Source organism: Hibiscus syriacus, unplaced genomic scaffold (assembly GCF_006381635.1).
Source record: "Hibiscus syriacus cultivar Baekdansim isolate YM2019G1 unplaced genomic scaffold, ASM638163v2 tig00110415_pilon, whole genome shotgun sequence".
NCBI lineage: Eukaryota > Viridiplantae > Streptophyta > Magnoliopsida > Malvales > Malvaceae > Hibiscus > Hibiscus syriacus.
The window spans coordinates 481,371-499,966 of NW_024062729.1; the positions used below are offsets into that span (position 1 = coordinate 481,371).

The 18,596-nt window shown below is 39.8% G+C and overlaps 2 protein-coding genes and 4 pseudogenes across 2 annotated transcripts; 3 read left to right on the forward strand and 3 right to left on the reverse strand.

The window, feature by feature from the left end:
• The first annotated feature begins 1,519 nt into the window (after positions 1-1,519).
• LOC120124165 lies at positions 1,520-3,777 on the forward strand (annotated as a pseudogene).
• Positions 3,778-3,974: 197 nt separating this feature from the next.
• On the reverse strand, positions 3,975-5,566 carry LOC120124166 (annotated as a pseudogene).
• Positions 5,567-5,995: 429 nt separating this feature from the next.
• Positions 5,996-9,370, forward strand: LOC120124224. The gene is made up of 5 exons (XM_039142935.1): positions 5,996-6,569; positions 6,811-7,199; positions 7,342-7,460; positions 7,639-8,404; positions 8,501-9,370. Exons 1-5 carry the CDS (start codon positions 5,996-5,998, stop codon positions 9,368-9,370), a joined length of 2,718 nt encoding a protein of 905 aa, XP_038998866.1.
• A 22-nt stretch (positions 9,371-9,392) lies between these two features.
• LOC120124225 (profilin-4-like) lies at positions 9,393-10,111 on the reverse strand. Its single transcript, XM_039142936.1, has 4 exons — positions 9,962-10,111; positions 9,743-9,880; positions 9,514-9,640; positions 9,393-9,397 (listed from the first exon to the last, which is right to left on the reverse strand). The coding sequence occupies exons 1-4, from the start codon at positions 10,088-10,090 to the stop codon at positions 9,393-9,395; spliced, it is 399 nt and encodes a 132-aa protein (XP_038998867.1). The 5' UTR covers positions 10,091-10,111.
• Positions 10,112-11,203: 1,092 nt separating this feature from the next.
• On the forward strand, positions 11,204-12,251 carry LOC120124226 (annotated as a pseudogene).
• A 399-nt stretch (positions 12,252-12,650) lies between these two features.
• On the reverse strand, positions 12,651-13,441 carry LOC120124227 (annotated as a pseudogene).
• Between the last annotated feature and the right edge of the window lie 5,155 nt (positions 13,442-18,596).

Sequence of the window (18,596 nt, forward strand, 5' to 3'; positions counted from 1 at the left end):
GGGAAGACTGCTTTGAGATTGATTTGAAGAATTTAGCCCTTACCGAGGACATGACTTCTGATAGGAAAGTATGGAGACTTAAGACCAGGGTAGCCGAGTAGTAGAATCATAGGCATAAGTTGTAACATCTATGTCTTCCTTTTAATGTATTTGTAATAATTTCCATGACTTCTACTTATTATGTTTCTGTTATTAGAATTTATGTAGGCCTAGAAATAGGTAACAGAATATTGTTGCCTTAGTTTAGGTTTAACCCATTTGACTTTATTCTCGTAGCTTGCTATCGTTGACTTCTGTGTATCATTCTCTTCAGGTTTCTCTTTTTAAATTTACTCGGGTCTTACATTCTGTTTATATGCAAGATTTTTACGCAAGGAGTACTTCCCCCAAATAATTTTTTATATATGAATTATTACGATTTAACGAGTAAATAACTATTTTACATGAAATTACTTATCTCATTGTAATATGAGTAAAAATTAAATAATATATAATATTTATAATTGTATCATATGTATATAAATTTTATAAACATTGAATCATCATATATATATACACGTGTTTATATTTAATACTATAAATCCTAAATTATTGATTGTGAATTCTAATATCCGTTTTTTTTTTAAATTTAATAAAAAAAAACTCAATACGGAGGAGTGAGGAAAAATAAATTGATTTAACCAATGGAGACGAATTGAATGATTTATGGTAAAAAATAGGGTAAATTCATCTTTAGTACCTAAAATATTAATTTTGATTTGTTTTGATACCTAAACTTTTAATTTTCAAATTAATCAGTCAAAAGGTTAGATAATAGAAACCAATAATATTTTTTTTGATTAAGCTAAGATATTTACATAGTAGTATTTATTCTAAATACTCTCAATCATTCAACAATGGACACTCAATCATCTTGCTGAAGACACTGGTGCTCAAACCCGTGACCTTTAGGAACAACGACGATTTTTTTAACTACTGAGATAAATTTGTTCATGCATAATATATACCAATAATTAATAATAATAATAATAATAATAATAATAATAATAATAATGTAGAATTATAAATTATACTTAATTTGAGGTCCGATCATTTTAAATTACTTATTCGGGCCATCTCGGGCTTAATATCGGACACTTTCTGGTTTTAAAGTTTATAACTTTTAGACTGGGCTCTGGTAACAAAAACTCGGACTTGTTTCAATCTTCGTTAAGGAATCCGTAACATTGATGGTGATGGCCCAACATGGTAAAATAAGAGACAAGAGAACAAACAAACATGCTCCAAGGACAAAGAACGGGAATCGACTTGCTTTCTCTGAAGTGAAATTCACACAATTGATGGTTAAGTCCGGTCCGTCACTGACACCACACACGACAGCCATCCAAGCTTAAGTGCTCACTCACTGTCTAGACTCTCCAGGAAGAAGGAAACAAAGACAGAGAGAATTAAAAGACTTTTACTTGCTGAAGAACGCTGGAAGTTTTACATGACAAAAGCTCATTTCTTTCAATGGACAATGTCTTCCAGATTCAAGCTTGCATTTGTTGTTTCTTTCTTGCTTCTACTTCTGGGTATGCTTCTTCTGCAACACAGTGAATAACAGTGCTTCATTTTGGGGGGCTTTTCATTGTTACTTTTTCTTGCTATTTAGCTATTTATCTATTCATTATTTGCTTCAAATTTTGTATTTTTCAGTCTTTTATCTCTGATTTTGAGCACCCAGAGTAAAAATCTCAGCTTTGTTTTAATTTTTTGCTCTTTGGGTCATCTTAGATCCGTCTTAATGTATCATCAAAATGCGTTAGTTCTTGCATTCAAGTTCATTTTATCAGTAAGTAGGGGCTTTAATGTCTAGAAGACCAGGACAGCTTTGTTACATTGTTTGGTTTGGTTTGGGGTTTGTATCAATCCTAGATTGACCACATATTATGTTATGTTTTTGCCTTGGCAATAAATGGTAATTATGTTTGTGTTTTGCAAGAGAATTTACCGGTTCTGGTAGTTTAGGACATTTCTGATGCCGATTTCCATGGCAGATTGCTGCAAAGGAAGCTTTGTTGGCGTTTGCTACGGAAGGAATGCCGATGATCTTCCGACACCTGATAAAGTTGCGAATTGGTGCAACTTCACAAAATCAAATACCTTAGGATTTATGATTCCAATATCCAAGTGCTCAAGGCCTTTGCCAACACGGGCGTCGAGCTTATGGTGGGAGTTCCGAATTCGGACTTGTTAGCATTCTCCCAGTTTCAATCAATGCGGATTCCTGGTTAAAATAGCATCCTTCTGTACTACCTGGCCACAAAGTAACACACCTAACAGTAGGTCTTGAAGTCACAGAGAGCCCCGATAACGCCTCTGCCTTAGTTGTGCCTGCTATGCAAAATGTTTTCAAAGCATTAAAAAGGTTGGTCTGCATAAAAGGATTAAAGTTTCGAGCACTCATTCCCTCGGGGTTCTGTCCCGATCATTCCCACCTTCTGCGGGTGCTTTTAACAGCAGCCATGCATTTTTCTTGAAACCTATGTTGGAATTCCTAGCTGATAATCAGTCACCATTTATGATCGATTTATATCCTTATTTGCTTATAGAGATTCTCCAAACAATTCTTTGGATTATGATTTGTTTGAGTCATCCTCGGAAGTGATAGATCCGAACACTGGTCTACTTTACACTAACATGTTTAATGCCCAGATAGATGCCCTTTATTTTGCTCTGATGGCCTTAAATTTCAGAACAATCTGGGTTATGGTCACTGAAACTGGATGGCCTTCCAAAGGTTTGCCGAAAGAGAAAGCTGCTACTACCGACAATGCCCAGACTTATAATGACAATCTAATCCGTCATGTTATCAACGGCTCCGACACTCCTGCCAAGCCCGGCGAAGAACTAGACGTTTATGTTTTCTCGTTGTTTAATGAGAACCGGAAGCCTGGACTTGAATCGGAGAAACTGGGGCTCATTTTATCCCGACCAGACTAGTGTCTATAACCTCGACTTCACTGGAAAGGCGCAGTTGATATGACAAACAACACAGTGGCACCAAATCGAATGTAACACATGGTGCATTGCTTCTAGCAAGCTTCTGAAGAAGATTTACAGAATCCCCTAGATTGGGCTTGTGGTCCTGGATGTGGATTGCTCTCCCATTCAGCCTAGCCAGCCGTGTTTCGAGCCTGATAATACACTTTCTCATGCCTCCTTCACATTCAACAACTATTACCAGCAAAATGGCGCCACTGATGTTGCTTGCAGTTTTGGGGGAAATGGGGTCAAAGTTGACAAGAATCCTCGTAAGTCGATTACTTTAGGCTGAATCTGATTCCTAGATTACACATGCATATTCATTACCTTTAGTTGAGGTGAATGTTTTTGGACGACGCCATAAATTGCTTCAATGTGCCCGAACTCGGATGCTTCGTGCAAAAGAATCTAACTTGTTTAATTATTGGTGCAGGCTATGATAATTGCATTTATGTTACTACACGAGGGTAAACACGTTTTCTTTGTCATCCTTCATTTTACCCAACTCTATGTTATATTCCAGTATGCACCGACGTCGTCCTCGGATCTGATCATTGAATGTACTGAACTTTGTGATTATCTATCATGCAGGGTCAACAAAACCGCAACGACTGCCATTGCAAGATCTTCTTCGTCGTCCAGACGGACTGAAGTGTGCACATGGGTTGCTAGTTTCTTTCTAATGATATTAATCTCGTTCATTCTAGATCCGGACAATATGAGTTGAGGAGTCTGACATGGAATTGGGGTGGGAGGAAGCAGCTGCCTTTTTGAATGGTATATGAAGATACACTGTAAAATGAGAATGTATATTTTGTCCATTGCCGCTGCTTGAACTGGAATGTTGTGTGATTCCCGCATCAATGTCCCGGGTTTTGGTATTGTTTAGCTTGGCATTTGGCTTTTTAAGCATTTAGCAGGCACAAACAGAAGATTACATGAACAAGTTGGTCAAATAATTTACCAAATCCATTAGAAAAAGCTGATATAAAACACGGACAATCTTTGATAACACCATCTGCGAAACGAGTACGTAAACAGAGCACGAGATCATAAGCATGACTTACAAACACCAACCATTCTGTATCTGGAAAAGAGTTCCCTTAAATACTAGAATAATACTATCTGCACTCGACCATTACAACACGAGGTAGCCAGGTCAACTCTACATAAAATTCAAGAAGAGGGCACACCAAAGAGATCAAAGACCCTGCTCAATCAGATAATCACCGAGCCTTTCGACAACCATGTTGCACTGCCCGGGTGTCATTGGTTCATCGTAGATTCCGATGATTAAGGCCAGATTGGTCTTTTTAACGGTAACACCTCCAGGTCCCTGAAATTAAATTGACAATGTTCAGAATACAAGCATTGACAAGATAGCGGCTAGAAATTTAGGCGGTTGACTGGTTGCTCAAATACACTCCCTAGGCAATCTCAAATGCATGGAGGCACAAGACATGAGCGGCATACAAGCAACAGCAGAAACCAGATGCTACCAAATAGATACGAGAGCACAGCATCAATTCAACTAATTTTATCGAAGGTTGAACAAGAAACTACACTCGGATCTAAATGCATAAATGACAAATCTATCTATTTGCATTGATCATAATCTAAAAGAATTCATCTGCTCATGATTTGTTAGTGTCATGAATACAGCGAAATTAAGAACCGCCGGAGATCATCACCTTCTTCCCCCGAATAACGGCTCCTGGTTCACCTTGGATCACCATGTATTAGTGCCACCAAGGTACAATCCAGTAGGGCAAGTGATCCAGGCTCATCGAAGTCCTTCATGATACCATGATTTCTTCTGTCTTCAACTGAAATAACAAAACCGAGAAGCATTAAGCACAGGTCAGTCGGGAAAAACGAACAGGATTTGCATATTCAAATGTTCCATACTCTAAATCATGGTCAGCTGAAGAGATCTATTAGCAAAGTAGATTTCAATTTATTTAAACGGTGCATAATGCTTATAAAACAAAGAAATCTAAACACACAGAAACAAACCCAGAACTCATACAGGTTTTCCATGCGTGAAAAATAAAATATTTCGATACATCATACAACAAACTAATAAATCATAGAAAAAAAACTTAGACAACGAAAAATTAAAAAAAAAATCGTTTCACTAAAGAGAAACAAATAACAGTCCTTTCGGAGCAAATCAGATCAGCTAATAAATCAAACAATGAGAATTCAATCATAGCAATCAGATCCTGTCACTCAAAGAATCAATCTTTTCTTCGAGAAACCAAACCCAACACAAAAAAGGGGTAAAATTAGAGGAGAAGAATAGCCTGAGGGAAATTGGAGCTCTGTGCCCAAACGTTGCCGTCTTGGCCGATGATAGCAGCGGCAGTGAGATGGTTGCCTTCCATGTCACAGAGTAAGTGATCATCAACATAAACTTGCCACGACATCTTCTTCTTCCTCCTTCCGAAGCTTTGAGAGTTTCGAAAAATAAAACAAGGAACTGAGATATAGCGTTGGAACAACGAGATCTGCTTTATTTCTTTCTTTTTCTTTCTTTTTTCCCTTAAATTTTCTTTCCTGTTTGGGCCACAACAACTTTTTGGGTGGGTTTTATCTCAGGCCACTCAGTTATTAATTCCATTACAAAAAAATGCTTTTCGTTTTTAAAAGATACAATATAGTCCTTTAATTAAACTATAATTGCAAACAAGTTACTAGTCATTAAATATCAGACGAAATAGTAATGTGGTCTGACATAATAATAATAATTTTAGTCCCGATTCTTATATTCTAAATTTATAGAAAAAATATATCTAAAAATAAATTTATAAAAATACTAAATAATTTGATATCGATTTAAGATTTATGCTATGGTTAATGATAAGATATTAACTATAATAATTCAGATTAAAGATTTTAATTAAAGATTTAAGAGTAATGTGGTGTCTTTGGGTCCTGGCTGTGATGTTCCTTCCTCCTCTTGACAATGATAGTGAGCTTTTGGAATGTTAGGGGGATTAATAACCCCCTAAAGCAGGCAAAAGTGCTTAAGAGGCTGGATTCTTGTGAAGTGGATGTTATTTGTCTTATGGAGTCTAGGATTAGAAGGGATAATTCTGCCAAATTTTCCACTGTTTTTTCTGCTGATTGGAATTTAGTTGAAAATTATGATTGTGTTGATGGGGGCAGATTATGGATTATTTGGAAGAGGCAGCTGTCTTTTTCTGTGTTGAGAAGATGCGATCAGGCCATCTCTATTATTGGCACTATTGATGGTTTTCAAACTGTTATTACTGATGTTTATGATAGCAACAGTGGTGGTACTAGAAGAGGTCTTTGGGAGCATTTGAAGACTGTCGAGAATGCTATTGGATCCTCTTCTTGGGTGATTGGTGGGGACTTCAACATAATTGCCAGAGCTGAGGAAAGTTCAGACTTCGATGTTATGGGAGTTCATAGTTCTACTGACATGAATGAGTTTCAGGACTGCTTGGAGGAGCTTGATCTGATGGACCATCCTTTCCTTGGGCCTATCTTCATTTGGTCAAATAGACATGAGGGTTCTTTTTTTAGCTCGGAAGCTAGATAGGATTTTGGTTAACTCTCAGTGGTTGTTGGATTACCCTAATTCTTTTGTGGAATTCAAAGCTCAGGGGGTCTCTGACCACTGCCTTGGGATTTTATGGTCTCAAAAGGGTGTTTTGATTAAGAAACCTAAACCGTTTAAGTTCTTTAATTGTTGGTCTTCACATGACGGATTCCTGACTATAGTTAAAGACTCTTGGCAAGTGCACTGTGCAGGTTCTGCCATGCAAGTTCTGTTTAGTAAAATGAGAAGGCTTAAGCCTCTCTTAAAAGAGCTCAATAAGGAGTTTTATTCTAACATCTCTGGTAGAGTGGAGGGTAAAAGATCTGAGTTGGAGCAAATTCAGCTTTTTAATTTGACTCATGTTGAGCAGAGAAGAGTTGATGAGGAGAAAAGAGTCTATGATGAGCTTATTAACTTGGAAGTAGCTGAGTCTGAGTTCTATAGACAGAGAACTAAGATGCATTGGTTGAATGAGGGAGATCTCAATACTAAATTCTTCCATCAGAGGGTCGAATCCAATAAGAAAAGAAATACCATTAGAGTAATTAAAGGTGAAGATGGTCAATTTTATGACACTTTTGAGGGCATGGCTGCTGAACTAGTAAGTTTTTTTCACTAGTCTAATTGGAGTTGAGGACCCTCTTGTCAAGAGCAGTTCTATTGAAGATCTGAAAGGCCTGTTAAACTACTCCCTGCCAGAAGAAGCTGCTGATTGTTTAATTTGAAAAGTGACTGTTATGGAGGTTAAGGAGGCCTTGTTTAAGCAAGGTAAGGACAAGAGCCCGGGTCCTGATGGGTACACCTCTGGGTTTTTCAAGGCTGCCTGGGACATTTTAGGTGCTGATTTCACTTCTGCTGTGAGGTATTTTTTCCAGACCTCCTGTTTGTTGCCTGCATTCAATCCCACTGCCATTGTTTTGGTTCCTAAATCCCTTAATGCATGTCTTGCTAAAGAATTCAGGCCTATTTCTTGTTGTTCAGTAGTTTACAAAACTATTACAAGAATTCTAGTCATTCTTTCCTAGTATGATATCACTTAGTCAGTCAGCCTTTGTTAAAGGCAGGAACATTGTTGACAACACCTTGCTAGCTCAGGAAATTGTTAAAGGCTATTCTAGAAAGAGCCTTTCTCCTAGATGTGCAATCAAAGTTGATTTACAGAAGGCTTTTGACTCTGTTAGTTGGGATTTCTTGTTGAAGGTTCTTGCTGCTATGGGTCTCCCTTGTACTTTCTGTAATTGGATTAAGGCCTGTATTACTACACCTATGTTCTCTCTTTCTTTAAATGGTAGCTTGGTGGGGTTTTTTAAAGGAGGTAGGGGGATTAGGCAAGGAAATCCTTTATCTCCTTACCTATTTGTTTTAGCCATGAATGTTTTGTCCTCTCTCTTAGATGCTGCTGCTAAGCATGGTATTTTTAAGTTCCACCCTAAATGCAGAAGAATATCTCTCACTCATCTCTGCTTTACGGATGATCTGCTTGTTTTTTGTCATGGCTCTTTGGGCGCTGTGTTGGGAGTGCAATGCACTTTAGATAAGTTCTATGAGCTTTCGGGTCTTAAACTGAACGCCCAAAAGACAGAATTATATGCTTGTGGTGTGAACATGTTTGACTTGGAACAGATCAGAATGGCTATTGGGTTCAGGGTGGGACAACTTCCTGTGAGGTATCTTGGTGTTCCCCTGGTGACTCGCAAGCTCATTGGCAAAGACTGTGAAGCACTTCTGACCAAGATAAAGGACAAGCTCAGGATTTGGTCTAACAAGAACCTGAGTTATGGTGGTAGGCTCCAATTGATTAAATCTGTTTTATTCAGCATTTTTAACTATTGGAGTAGGCAATTGGTTCTGCCCAAGGGTGTTATTAGGGATATTGAATGCCTCTGTATGCGTTTTTTCTAGAAAGGCAGCGATTCTTCTGCTAAAGGGGCTCGTGTGGGTTGGAGTCATATTTGCTCCTTGAAGTCTGAGGGTGGTTTGGGTCTTCGAAGCCTTGTGATGTGGAATAAAGCTTGTTGTTTGCTCCTTATAAAGAACATTTTGGCTAATGAAGGCTCTCTGTGGATTGCCTGGATCAATGAATATTGTTTCAAGTTAGTTAGCTTTTGGGATGTTGAGTGTAAAGCTCACTTCAGTTGGATCCTGAGCAAGCTTTTGAGTATGCGTGAGGAGGCTAGACGTTTATTCCTCCCTTGTCCCAACTGGAGTCTTATTAATGACAAATGGATCTGGGACAATATCCGGGATTGCAAGGCAAAGGTAAACTGGCATAGACTGATCTGGTTCCCTGCTCACATTCCAAAATTCTCCCTTGTCTCGTGGATGGTCATTCTCGACAGATTGCCTACTAAAGACAGGCTTGTTCGGTTTGGTTTGGATATTGACAATGTATGTGGTTTGTGTGGCTCTGGTATTGAATCTCGAGATCATCTTTTTGCTGAATGCCCTTTTGCAAAAGAAGTGTGGGGAATTGTTTTAATTGCTTATGATATTCGTTATGACCTTAACAGTTGGGGTGACATTTTCAACTGGTTGATTGTAAAATTGAAGGGCAAATCCATCAAAGTCCGTATCATGAAGTTGGCTTGGACTGGTCTGCTGTATTTTGTCTGGGAGGAGCGTAATCATAGACTCTTTCGAGGCTTGACTCGCTCGGTTGATATAGTCGTAAATAGCATAAAAGAGGTTGTTAGAGCCAAGTTGTGTAGATTTGGATGTCCTAGGATTGAGGATGTTAATAGCCATTTATACTTGAACTGGGGTCTGTATTGAGGTTCTTTGTTTACTGTAGTAGCTAGGCTGCTTTCTTGGATGAAATATAAATTACTTATCAAAAAAAAAATCAAACGAAATAGCTTTTTTTTTAATGGAAAAAGATGCAAAATTGGGTTCGATTTGGTAGGTCGACCACAGGCCCTGATCAGCAAAATAATCTTCCAACCTCTCCACAACAAGGTTGCACTGCCCCGGAGTCATCGGTTCGTCATAGATCCCGAATATGAGTGCCGCAGCCGTTTTCTTGACCGTGATCCCTCCCGACCCCTGCACCTCACCAAATGCAAGTCGTAATATACGATTTTATGTCGGAGATACGAACTTAAAAAGTTATATTATAAAATTTAGTAGATGCAAAGTGAGCATTACCTTTTTGCCACGAATGACAGCACCGGGCTCGCCTTGGATGACCATATACTTGACGCCACCGAGGTGTAGGCCTGTCGGGGCGAGGTGGCCCGGTGAGTCGAAATCTTTCATGATGTCAGTGATCTCATTGCGCTTCAACTGTAAGTAATAAAAAAAAACGAAAATCACGTCAGACGAGACAGGGAAAAAATTAGGGTTAGCATGAAAAACGATGAGTACTTCAGGGAATATTTCGCTCTTAGCCCAAACATTGCCATCATGGCCGATGATAGCGGCGGCGGTGAGGCGCTGGTTTTGGCCTTCGATGTCGCACATCAAAAGCTCGTCTACGTAAGTTTGCCAGGACATTTTTTTGTCTTGCTGGTTTGTTTTGTTGAATGGGTTGTTCCCCCCTCTGTTTTGATTTTGTTTTTGATGGCTGTGAAATGGAAGTGGGGAGGCGATGGGATTGAAGAGTTTGGGAAGACGACAAATAAGTAAAGGGGTGAAGGATTTGAACAAGTTTTTGAGGAGTTGTGAGCCATGCGTTTTGCTTCTTTTCATGCCTGTCATTCATCTTCCACCTTCATTTCAGCATGCATTGGAGTCCCATGTCTTGGGGATTCTAAAACACTAACCGTCAAAGTATTATATAATTTTGGTTAATTCGGTTAAGTAATTGATTTCGAATCGAATTAATTGATACCCAAAGTTTAAAAAAAAATCATTTTCTGTTAATCGATTGAATCCAAAATTAGCTAATCGATTAATCAAAAAAAATTTGGTTCGATCGGTTAATTTGGTTTTGACTGAATTATAAACAACTCTATGATAGTTTGTCTAGCTTCACCTATTTTTCATACGAAACTAGGCCTGTAAACGAACTGAACGAATACGAATGAGGGTATGTTCATGATTGTTCGTTTAACTGTAACCGAACAAACGAACGAACATGTACAACTAAACGAACAAAATTATGCGTTCGTGTTCGTTCATTAAGGAATGTAGCTTGTTCGTGTTCGTTCGTTAAAATGATAAACGAACACAAACGAATGAACGTAAATGAACACAAACGAACACAATCGAACGAACATAAAATTAATTAGGTTTATACTTGAGAAGAGTTTTTTTCTTTCCAAACATTAAGGGCTTAAGTGTTCAAAAAAAGAACATGAACTAAAATAATCATACATACAAAGGTTGGAGGCTAATTTTAGAATTATACCTTAGTTTTTATATTAAAATCAAAATAATTAAATATATACACACAATTAATCATATTCAAGTTTGGATATAAAAAAAGGATAACTAAGTTAAATTAATCACCGAAACTAAATAAATCGAATTAATTATATATGTACGTAACTGTTATGTAGGTTTATTTTATAATATATTTACTTATGTGTATGTATATATTTCTATGTAGTTTGAATTTTTAAATTTTAATTTATAAAAAATATAAAAACTAATTTTATATATGTTATGACCCAATCCAAATTATTACGAACACTAAATATATATCTAGCCGCCGAGACCAATAACGCCGGCGGTTGGACCCAGATACCCTCCCGCTGCCATTCCTACGTCAAATATTACATGACTGGTAAACGCTACGAATCCGACTGCGAGGTCGTCGTAAATTTCTCCATCGCCTCTGCTTCCACCGTCGAGATGGCTTTCGACGGGAAAGTTGCCTGGATCTTCGATATCGACGAGACTTTGTGACCAATATGCCCTACTATATAGATCATGGGTTCGGGTACGTACATTGAGTCATTGACCATCTCCTCGATGTTGTTCTTAAATCCCATGTGCCAGATAAGGTTCGAAATGGATGCACTTCCTTTGCTTTTTGGTCGCGTTAATGGCATTGAAAAACTCAAATCTCGCGGTGTAAAGTCTAATCTGTTTATACGGCAATGCCTAGGGCGGATCATGTTTATATGCGTATCTCGAATGGAAATGAATTATCTAATCTGTTTACTTTGTCGTAAATTTTATATGCTTGTGGCTTTAATTCATTGAAGCCTGAGTCTATCTTGTGATGAATGTAGATCAGAAGTTTTCAACGAGAGCTGTTGGGATCAATGGGTCGCATTAGCCAAGGCCCCAGCCATGCCATCGAGTTTGAAATTGTACAACGCGTTGAAGCAGATGGGGCTCAAAAATATTTGTGCTTACCGGACGGAGTGAACATCAGAGGCAGGACACCAGCAAGAATCTTGAGCTTGCCGGGCATACCGGCTGGGAAGGGCTTATCTTGAGGTATGTTAAACTTCCAAGCAAGCATTTCCCCGATTCTGATTTTAATGATCATACTTTCTAAGATCATTATAATGGGTCATGGTACAGAGGAGCTTCAGATAGAGGGATACCAGCGACCGTATACAAATCAGAGAGGAGATCAGTTATGTCAAATGGAGGTTATAAGATTCATGGAAGCTCTGGAGATCAATGGAGTGACTTGCTGGGTTTTGCAGTGGAAAAACGTTCCTTTAAACTGCCTAATCCAATGTATTACATACGCTAGAAAACATTAAAAAAGAAGGGCAATTGCCTGCAACCTATTGTTGTTACTCCAGATCCTGATGTTCGAATTTAATAACTAGTTTATCCAGTATTTATTTTTTGCTTTCACTTGACTTCAGAGATCTATGGAATTTTTCGATCCTGAACTGAAGTTGTAGGGATTGATTGGTCTGGTTTTCTAATCAGACAAACATTAGATTAGATCAATGTCGAATCGAGTGATAATGAGTTCGATAGATCTTAAGGTTTTTGTTCGTGTTGGGAGTGTGTAGTCTCTGGTTTAGGATAGATATCATATTTTAAAGAAGGGTAAACATGAAATGAATTTAGAAGCTCTAAGTTGAAAATTGCCATTGATGAGTGGGAAAATTGACAACCAGTAATTTCCACAATAATGAGATCATGGAGATGTTGAGCTTACATTAACCACCACGTTCCCGAAACTCACAGGGATGTTTCCACTGAACTTGTTGTTGGCCAGGTTTATAACAGAAGCCGGTGAATTCCCAAGATTTTGTGGGAGCTCACCTTCAAACCGGTTGTTGTTGAGGAAGATGGCATCGAACCTTTTGTTAAATAGACCATCAGGGATGGCTCCATAGAAGCTGTTGAACCTGAGGTTTAAATAAACAAGATTGGGAATGTATAAAAACCACCGTGGGGAAAGGACCCGAGAAATGGTTGTTGCTGAGGTCCAACTCTTGAAGTGATGTAATGTCTTTAAAAGTCTCGGGGACTGTGCCCGATAACCGGTTGCTGTTGAGGTGGAGGATGGAGATATCAGTCAGCAAAGACAGTTCTTTCACCAGCGTGCCTTGTAGATTTGCATTGTTAAGATCTATGCCCGCAACAAATGAACCAGCACAAACGACCCCTTTATAAGCACACACATCGTAGCCAACCCAAGTCTTCAAAATCCCCAATGGATCATCCGTGATGGCAGATTTCCATGGTTGTGGAGTTGAGTTGTTGTTGTTGCTGTTTCTGTTGATTCCTCCGCCAATTCAAACACCGCCAGCAGCGCCACCGGCATTGCCGATAATAATGCCGACACCACCACCCACGGTCATGGCTGATGCTGCTTGTGTTGGAATTATCCGGAAGAGGATAAAGGCCAGGAAGCAGTACTTCCCCATTTTCATTTCCTCTAAGTTGAAGACAGTGAGATGCTTAGTTACTGTGGGTTTTGTTGTGATGGTGGTGTTGCAAAGTGCACAGATTAGGCTGCTGCATTGAAGAAGGTACATGGTTGTTTTTTTTTTTTTTTTGAAATAGCTGGTTGCATCAATAATAATAGAGGGAAACCACAACATCAAAGACAAACTCAAACAAAGAACACCCAAACACAAAAGAAAACAAACCAACTATCAAAACTAGAAAACTCGGAGTGCAGCAGACTGCAAGTAAAATCTATTAGAGAGAGACAAAGTTAAGAGAGGTTCAAATGCTCCCTATCTTCTTTAGCAGCGACAGTCGCACCCGGGGGAGCTTTCTCAACCTAGAATCTCTGTTCATTGTGTATCCAACCCTCACGAGCAAGGACGTGAGCAACATTATTTCCAGTGCATCCAACAAAAGAGAATGAAACAAACTCAAACGCTTTAGATATCTCGTTTATGTCACAAATGATTGGAGTGATGAACGAGCCATCTACGACCGGACAACGTAACTTCTTAATAACAGTCAGGGAATCACCTTCAAAGATAACTCTTCTAAACCCCAACTCCAACGCAAATGTGTCAACCTGAAAACACGAAAGCGTCTCAGCTACAAAAGCATCCTTGACAAATGTGTAAGGAACAGTACAAGAAACCAAAACGCAACAGGTTGAGTCCCGACCTATCACACCTGAAACAACCTCCATGGACTGTGCATGGTAAGCAGAGTCAAAATTAAACTTAACCATTCCTTCTTCGGGTGCTTGCCACATAGCCTGGCTCTTCGTCACTGCAGAATCAATTGAAGCAGCAAAACAACCAATCTCCCTTGTATAAACTTCAATAAAAGATCGAGTATGATTGATCGATGACACTAATCCTTCATGAACCACCTTATTGCGAGTCGACCAAACAACCCAAATAAATACCATCAACACCACCTGGAGTCGCATAGACAGGCAAAGGAAGAGTGCTGGTAACCAGAACCGCCAATTGATATTCTCAGGAACGCTCGAAAAGTGCACATCAAGTCCCGAAAGAAGTTGCCGCGTAAATCAATAGTCCAGCATCAGATGATCAACGATTTCGGGGGAGGACTGGCAGAAGCAGCAAACGTTGTTAACATAAAGCCTTCGCTGCTGCAAATTTTCAAAAGTTGGCACAAAATTATTAACAATTCTCCACATGGTGATTTTGACCTTGGCTGGAAGAGCAACAACCACATCTCTGTATAAAACTTGGAAACACCCATGGCTTGAGCATCCAGAGAGCCATCTTGACCGACAGTCTATGCAGTCCGCAGTAACCTATAACCGCTCTTCACAGTGTACTGTCTCGAACCATCAGGACGCCATACTAAAACATTGGCCATACCAGCTTTGGACAAAGGAATAGAACAAATCGAAGACATTTTCTCATCATCAAAGAGGTCCCTCAACACCTCATACTTCCTAGCATGAATGGAAGCATCAAAAAGATCAGAAACCATGGTATATCGAATATCAATATTACGAGATCTAACCCTTCCATCGCCATAACCATGTAACCATGGACCATTCTAAATATTTATCTGTTCACCCGACCCAATTTGCTAACCATAGCCTTTTTCAATGGGACTTCTAGCGCTCCATAAACTCCGCCAAACGTACGATGGATTTGAACCCAAACTGGCACTGAGGAAATCGCCTCTGGGATAATATCTCGCCTGAAGAACCTTAGCTAAAAGACAATCCGGATGAGTAATAAGTCACCAACACTGTTTTGCAAGAAGAGCGACATTAAATTTACAAAGGTCACAAAACCCAAGTTCGCCATCTGTTTTGGCACGAGTAAGAAAACTCTAAGTGCTCCAATGTATTCCCGACTTAATCGTACTGTTTTGCCACCAAAATTTCGCCATAGCCTGCTCCATCAAATGACACAAAGAGGAAGGGATAAAGAAACACTGCATTGCGTAAACGGGAATAGCCTAAAGCACACTTTTGATCAAGACTTCCTTCCCCCTAAAGCTAGGAGTCGAACATCCCAACTAGCTATCCTGTTGTTTGGACGGTCCAAATAATATTGGAAAGATTCTCTTTTATTCCGACCAACCATAGTTGGAAGCCCCAAGTAGCGCTCGGGATTGATTAAAATGTGCACTCCCAACACCTGACCAATCTGTTCTTTCACGCCCTTCTCAACATTGCTGCAAAAAAACGGAAGTGATTTGTCAAAATTAACTTGTTGCCCAGAAAAAGTGGCGTAAACATGTAACAAATTCTTCATATTAATAGCTCACATCGGCTTTGCTTCTCCAAAGAGCACACTATCATCAGCAAAGAGTAAATGACCAATTTGGAGCCTCTCCCAACCCACTGTAGCACCATTTATAATCTTATCACGGTTAACGGCATTCAACAGAACAGACAAGCCCTCCGCGCAAACAAGGAGCAAATACAGACTCAATGGGTCCCCTTGTCTTAGACCGCGAGAGGGGAGAAACGGAGAGTCAGTAATACCATTTAGACCTAAGGAGTAAGTTACATTCTAACGCACTTCATGATCAATCGCACCCATCGAGCCACAAATCCCAAACGCAACAACATGCCCTCTTAAAAGGCCACTTGACCCTATCATACGCCTTACTCATATCGGCTTTAAGAGCAAAAAGACCCTGCTGACCAGACCGATTCTTGTGCATAGAATTTAAGATCTCATAAGAAAACACAATGTTATCCGTTATTTGTAGCCCGGAATGAAGGCTCCTTGCAGACTATCAATATACTTGTCCAACACAGTAGCTAACCTGCAAGCCAAGACCTTGGTGACAATATTATAAAGCACGGTACATAAGCTTATTGGCCTAAACAGTGTCATATTAACCGACTAATTAACCTTAGAAATTAGAACAATGAGAGTGCTATTAATAGCCTCCAAGTCAGTTGTCTCATTTAGAAAAGAAAGGCAATACTTCTGATAAAATACAGTTGGGAACAGGTCCATACTTGAAGCTTTCAGCGGAGCCATGCCTTTGATCGCCTGTCAGAAGTCCTCAGCTCGGAAAGGCGAGAGTAAGGAGTCATTCATTTAATCTGTTACTTGTGGCTCAATTTCATCAAAGATGGGAGACTCAACACCTGCATTTGAAGATTGAAACAACTTTTAAAGTAACTGTCAGCAACCGAAATCAACTCTACTGGATACGTTCTCCAAGTGCCAGAAGTATCAAACAGCCCCACTACCGTGCTATTCTTCCTCCGATAAGTCGCGTAATTATGGAAAAATCGGGTGTTCATGTATGCATGTCGAAGCCAATTAGCACGAGCTCCTTGCTCCCAGAAGAGTTCCTCCTTATTCGCTTCCATATTCAGGCCCAATTTAACCTCGATCAACTCCTGCAAAGCATCCTCCTCATGATCAAATGCTGACAGCTCACGCAACCAAGTCTACAAATATCGCTTACGTTCTATAGTGGACCTCTTATTGCTTCGAATCCAAGACAATAACTTCTGACCAACACGTTGAAGTTTTCCAGGAAGGGACTCATCATGAAGATCCCAACAAGACTTAATTATATGCTCCACCTCCTCATCACGGACCCAATTTGCATCAAATCGAAAAACCATTTCCCGACTAGAATTTATGTGGAAGGAATATCGCTCAGTCTCTACGAGCACCGGAAAATGGTCTGAGATTGTATGAGATAAGTAAGAAACAGAATAACCAGGATGCATCACTCACTAGCTAGGGTTCGCAACCGCTCTATCAAGTCATTCGCGGATATTATTCCCCGGCAGGCACCCACGTTCCCACGTATACCAATTCCCAGAGAAACCCAGATCACTAAGGTCACTGTCACTCAAAACGTCTCGAAAACTAGCCATGTTCTGTTCTGAACAAAGTTGCCCTCTTCGCTTTTCAAACGAGTACGCAATCTCATTGAAGTCCCGGGCTACCAGCCACGACAAAGATTGGTCAGATCCCAGATGGCATAAAAGATCCCAAGCGTCAGAACGACCACCTTCCTCCTGACTCCCATAGAAACCTGAAAAGCGCCAAACCACATCGACACTTTCTCGGATAATGACATCAATATGAGACCGGGAATAGCTTTGCAACTCACCCAATCAGGCTTCCATACTAATGATAATCCATCTCTTGAACCCTCCGCAACCACATCAATACCAAATTAAAAACCACATTTCCTACGAACACGCTCCATATATACATCGTACATTCAGCTTTGTTTTCATAAGAAACAAAAGGTGGGGAATGCTACCTCTCAGAAAATTCTTGAGACAGTTAATCGCCTATGGTGTCCCCAACCCACGGACATTCCAGCTAATGAGCTTCATTGCAACTGGCTGCCATGCCCTGCAGAGCCGGCTGATAACTCAGATACTTCACATGTGCTAACAGAATCAATTTTATATGAAACTGCCCACACCTCACCAGCTAGTCGTTGCCTTTTCTTGCCATCAGGAATACTATAAGAGGATGATCCTCACCATAAAAACCATTTTCCATACAACCCCCATCATTAACACAATGACTAGGCCCCACACCGTTGACATCTAGGTTAACTTGGGCACTCCCCCTTGTTGCGTTTCTACACGTAACGGAAGTTAAGAAATGTTCCTTCTGATAACTTCCCATGCACACGCAACTACCCAGAAGAGTCTACGCTCACCTTATTCTCCACTAAGGAGGATCCCATAATTGCTTCCGTAACCACCTGCTCGGCACCAGTGGCCCTCGTCTACTCAGAGCTTAGAGAGACAAGTCCCACCCGAAAACCACATCCTTCGGATCCATCCTTAACCGAAGGGGACAATAACTTTCCCCCATGCCCTAGCTTCCCATACACAAAGCAAAAATGCGTAACTATCTCTTACTGAAAATGAACATAACAATCTCGACTCTTCCCCAACATAATTTTCTTTTTGCGCTTTAATGGCTGATTAACATTTAGCAACACCTAATGCGCATAAATGGCTTCCTACTTGAAACAACCAGTTTAGAATCATATTCCAAGAACTTTCCAACAAAGTTACCCAATTGACGAGCCATTGGTTCAGACATCAATCCTGGTGCCAAATCGTGAACTTGCACCTAAAAAACAGCCTCATCTAAGGGAACTACAATGGGGTCTTCTCCTTTGGCCATTCTATACAGCAACAACAAATGGTTATTAAAGAACTATGGTG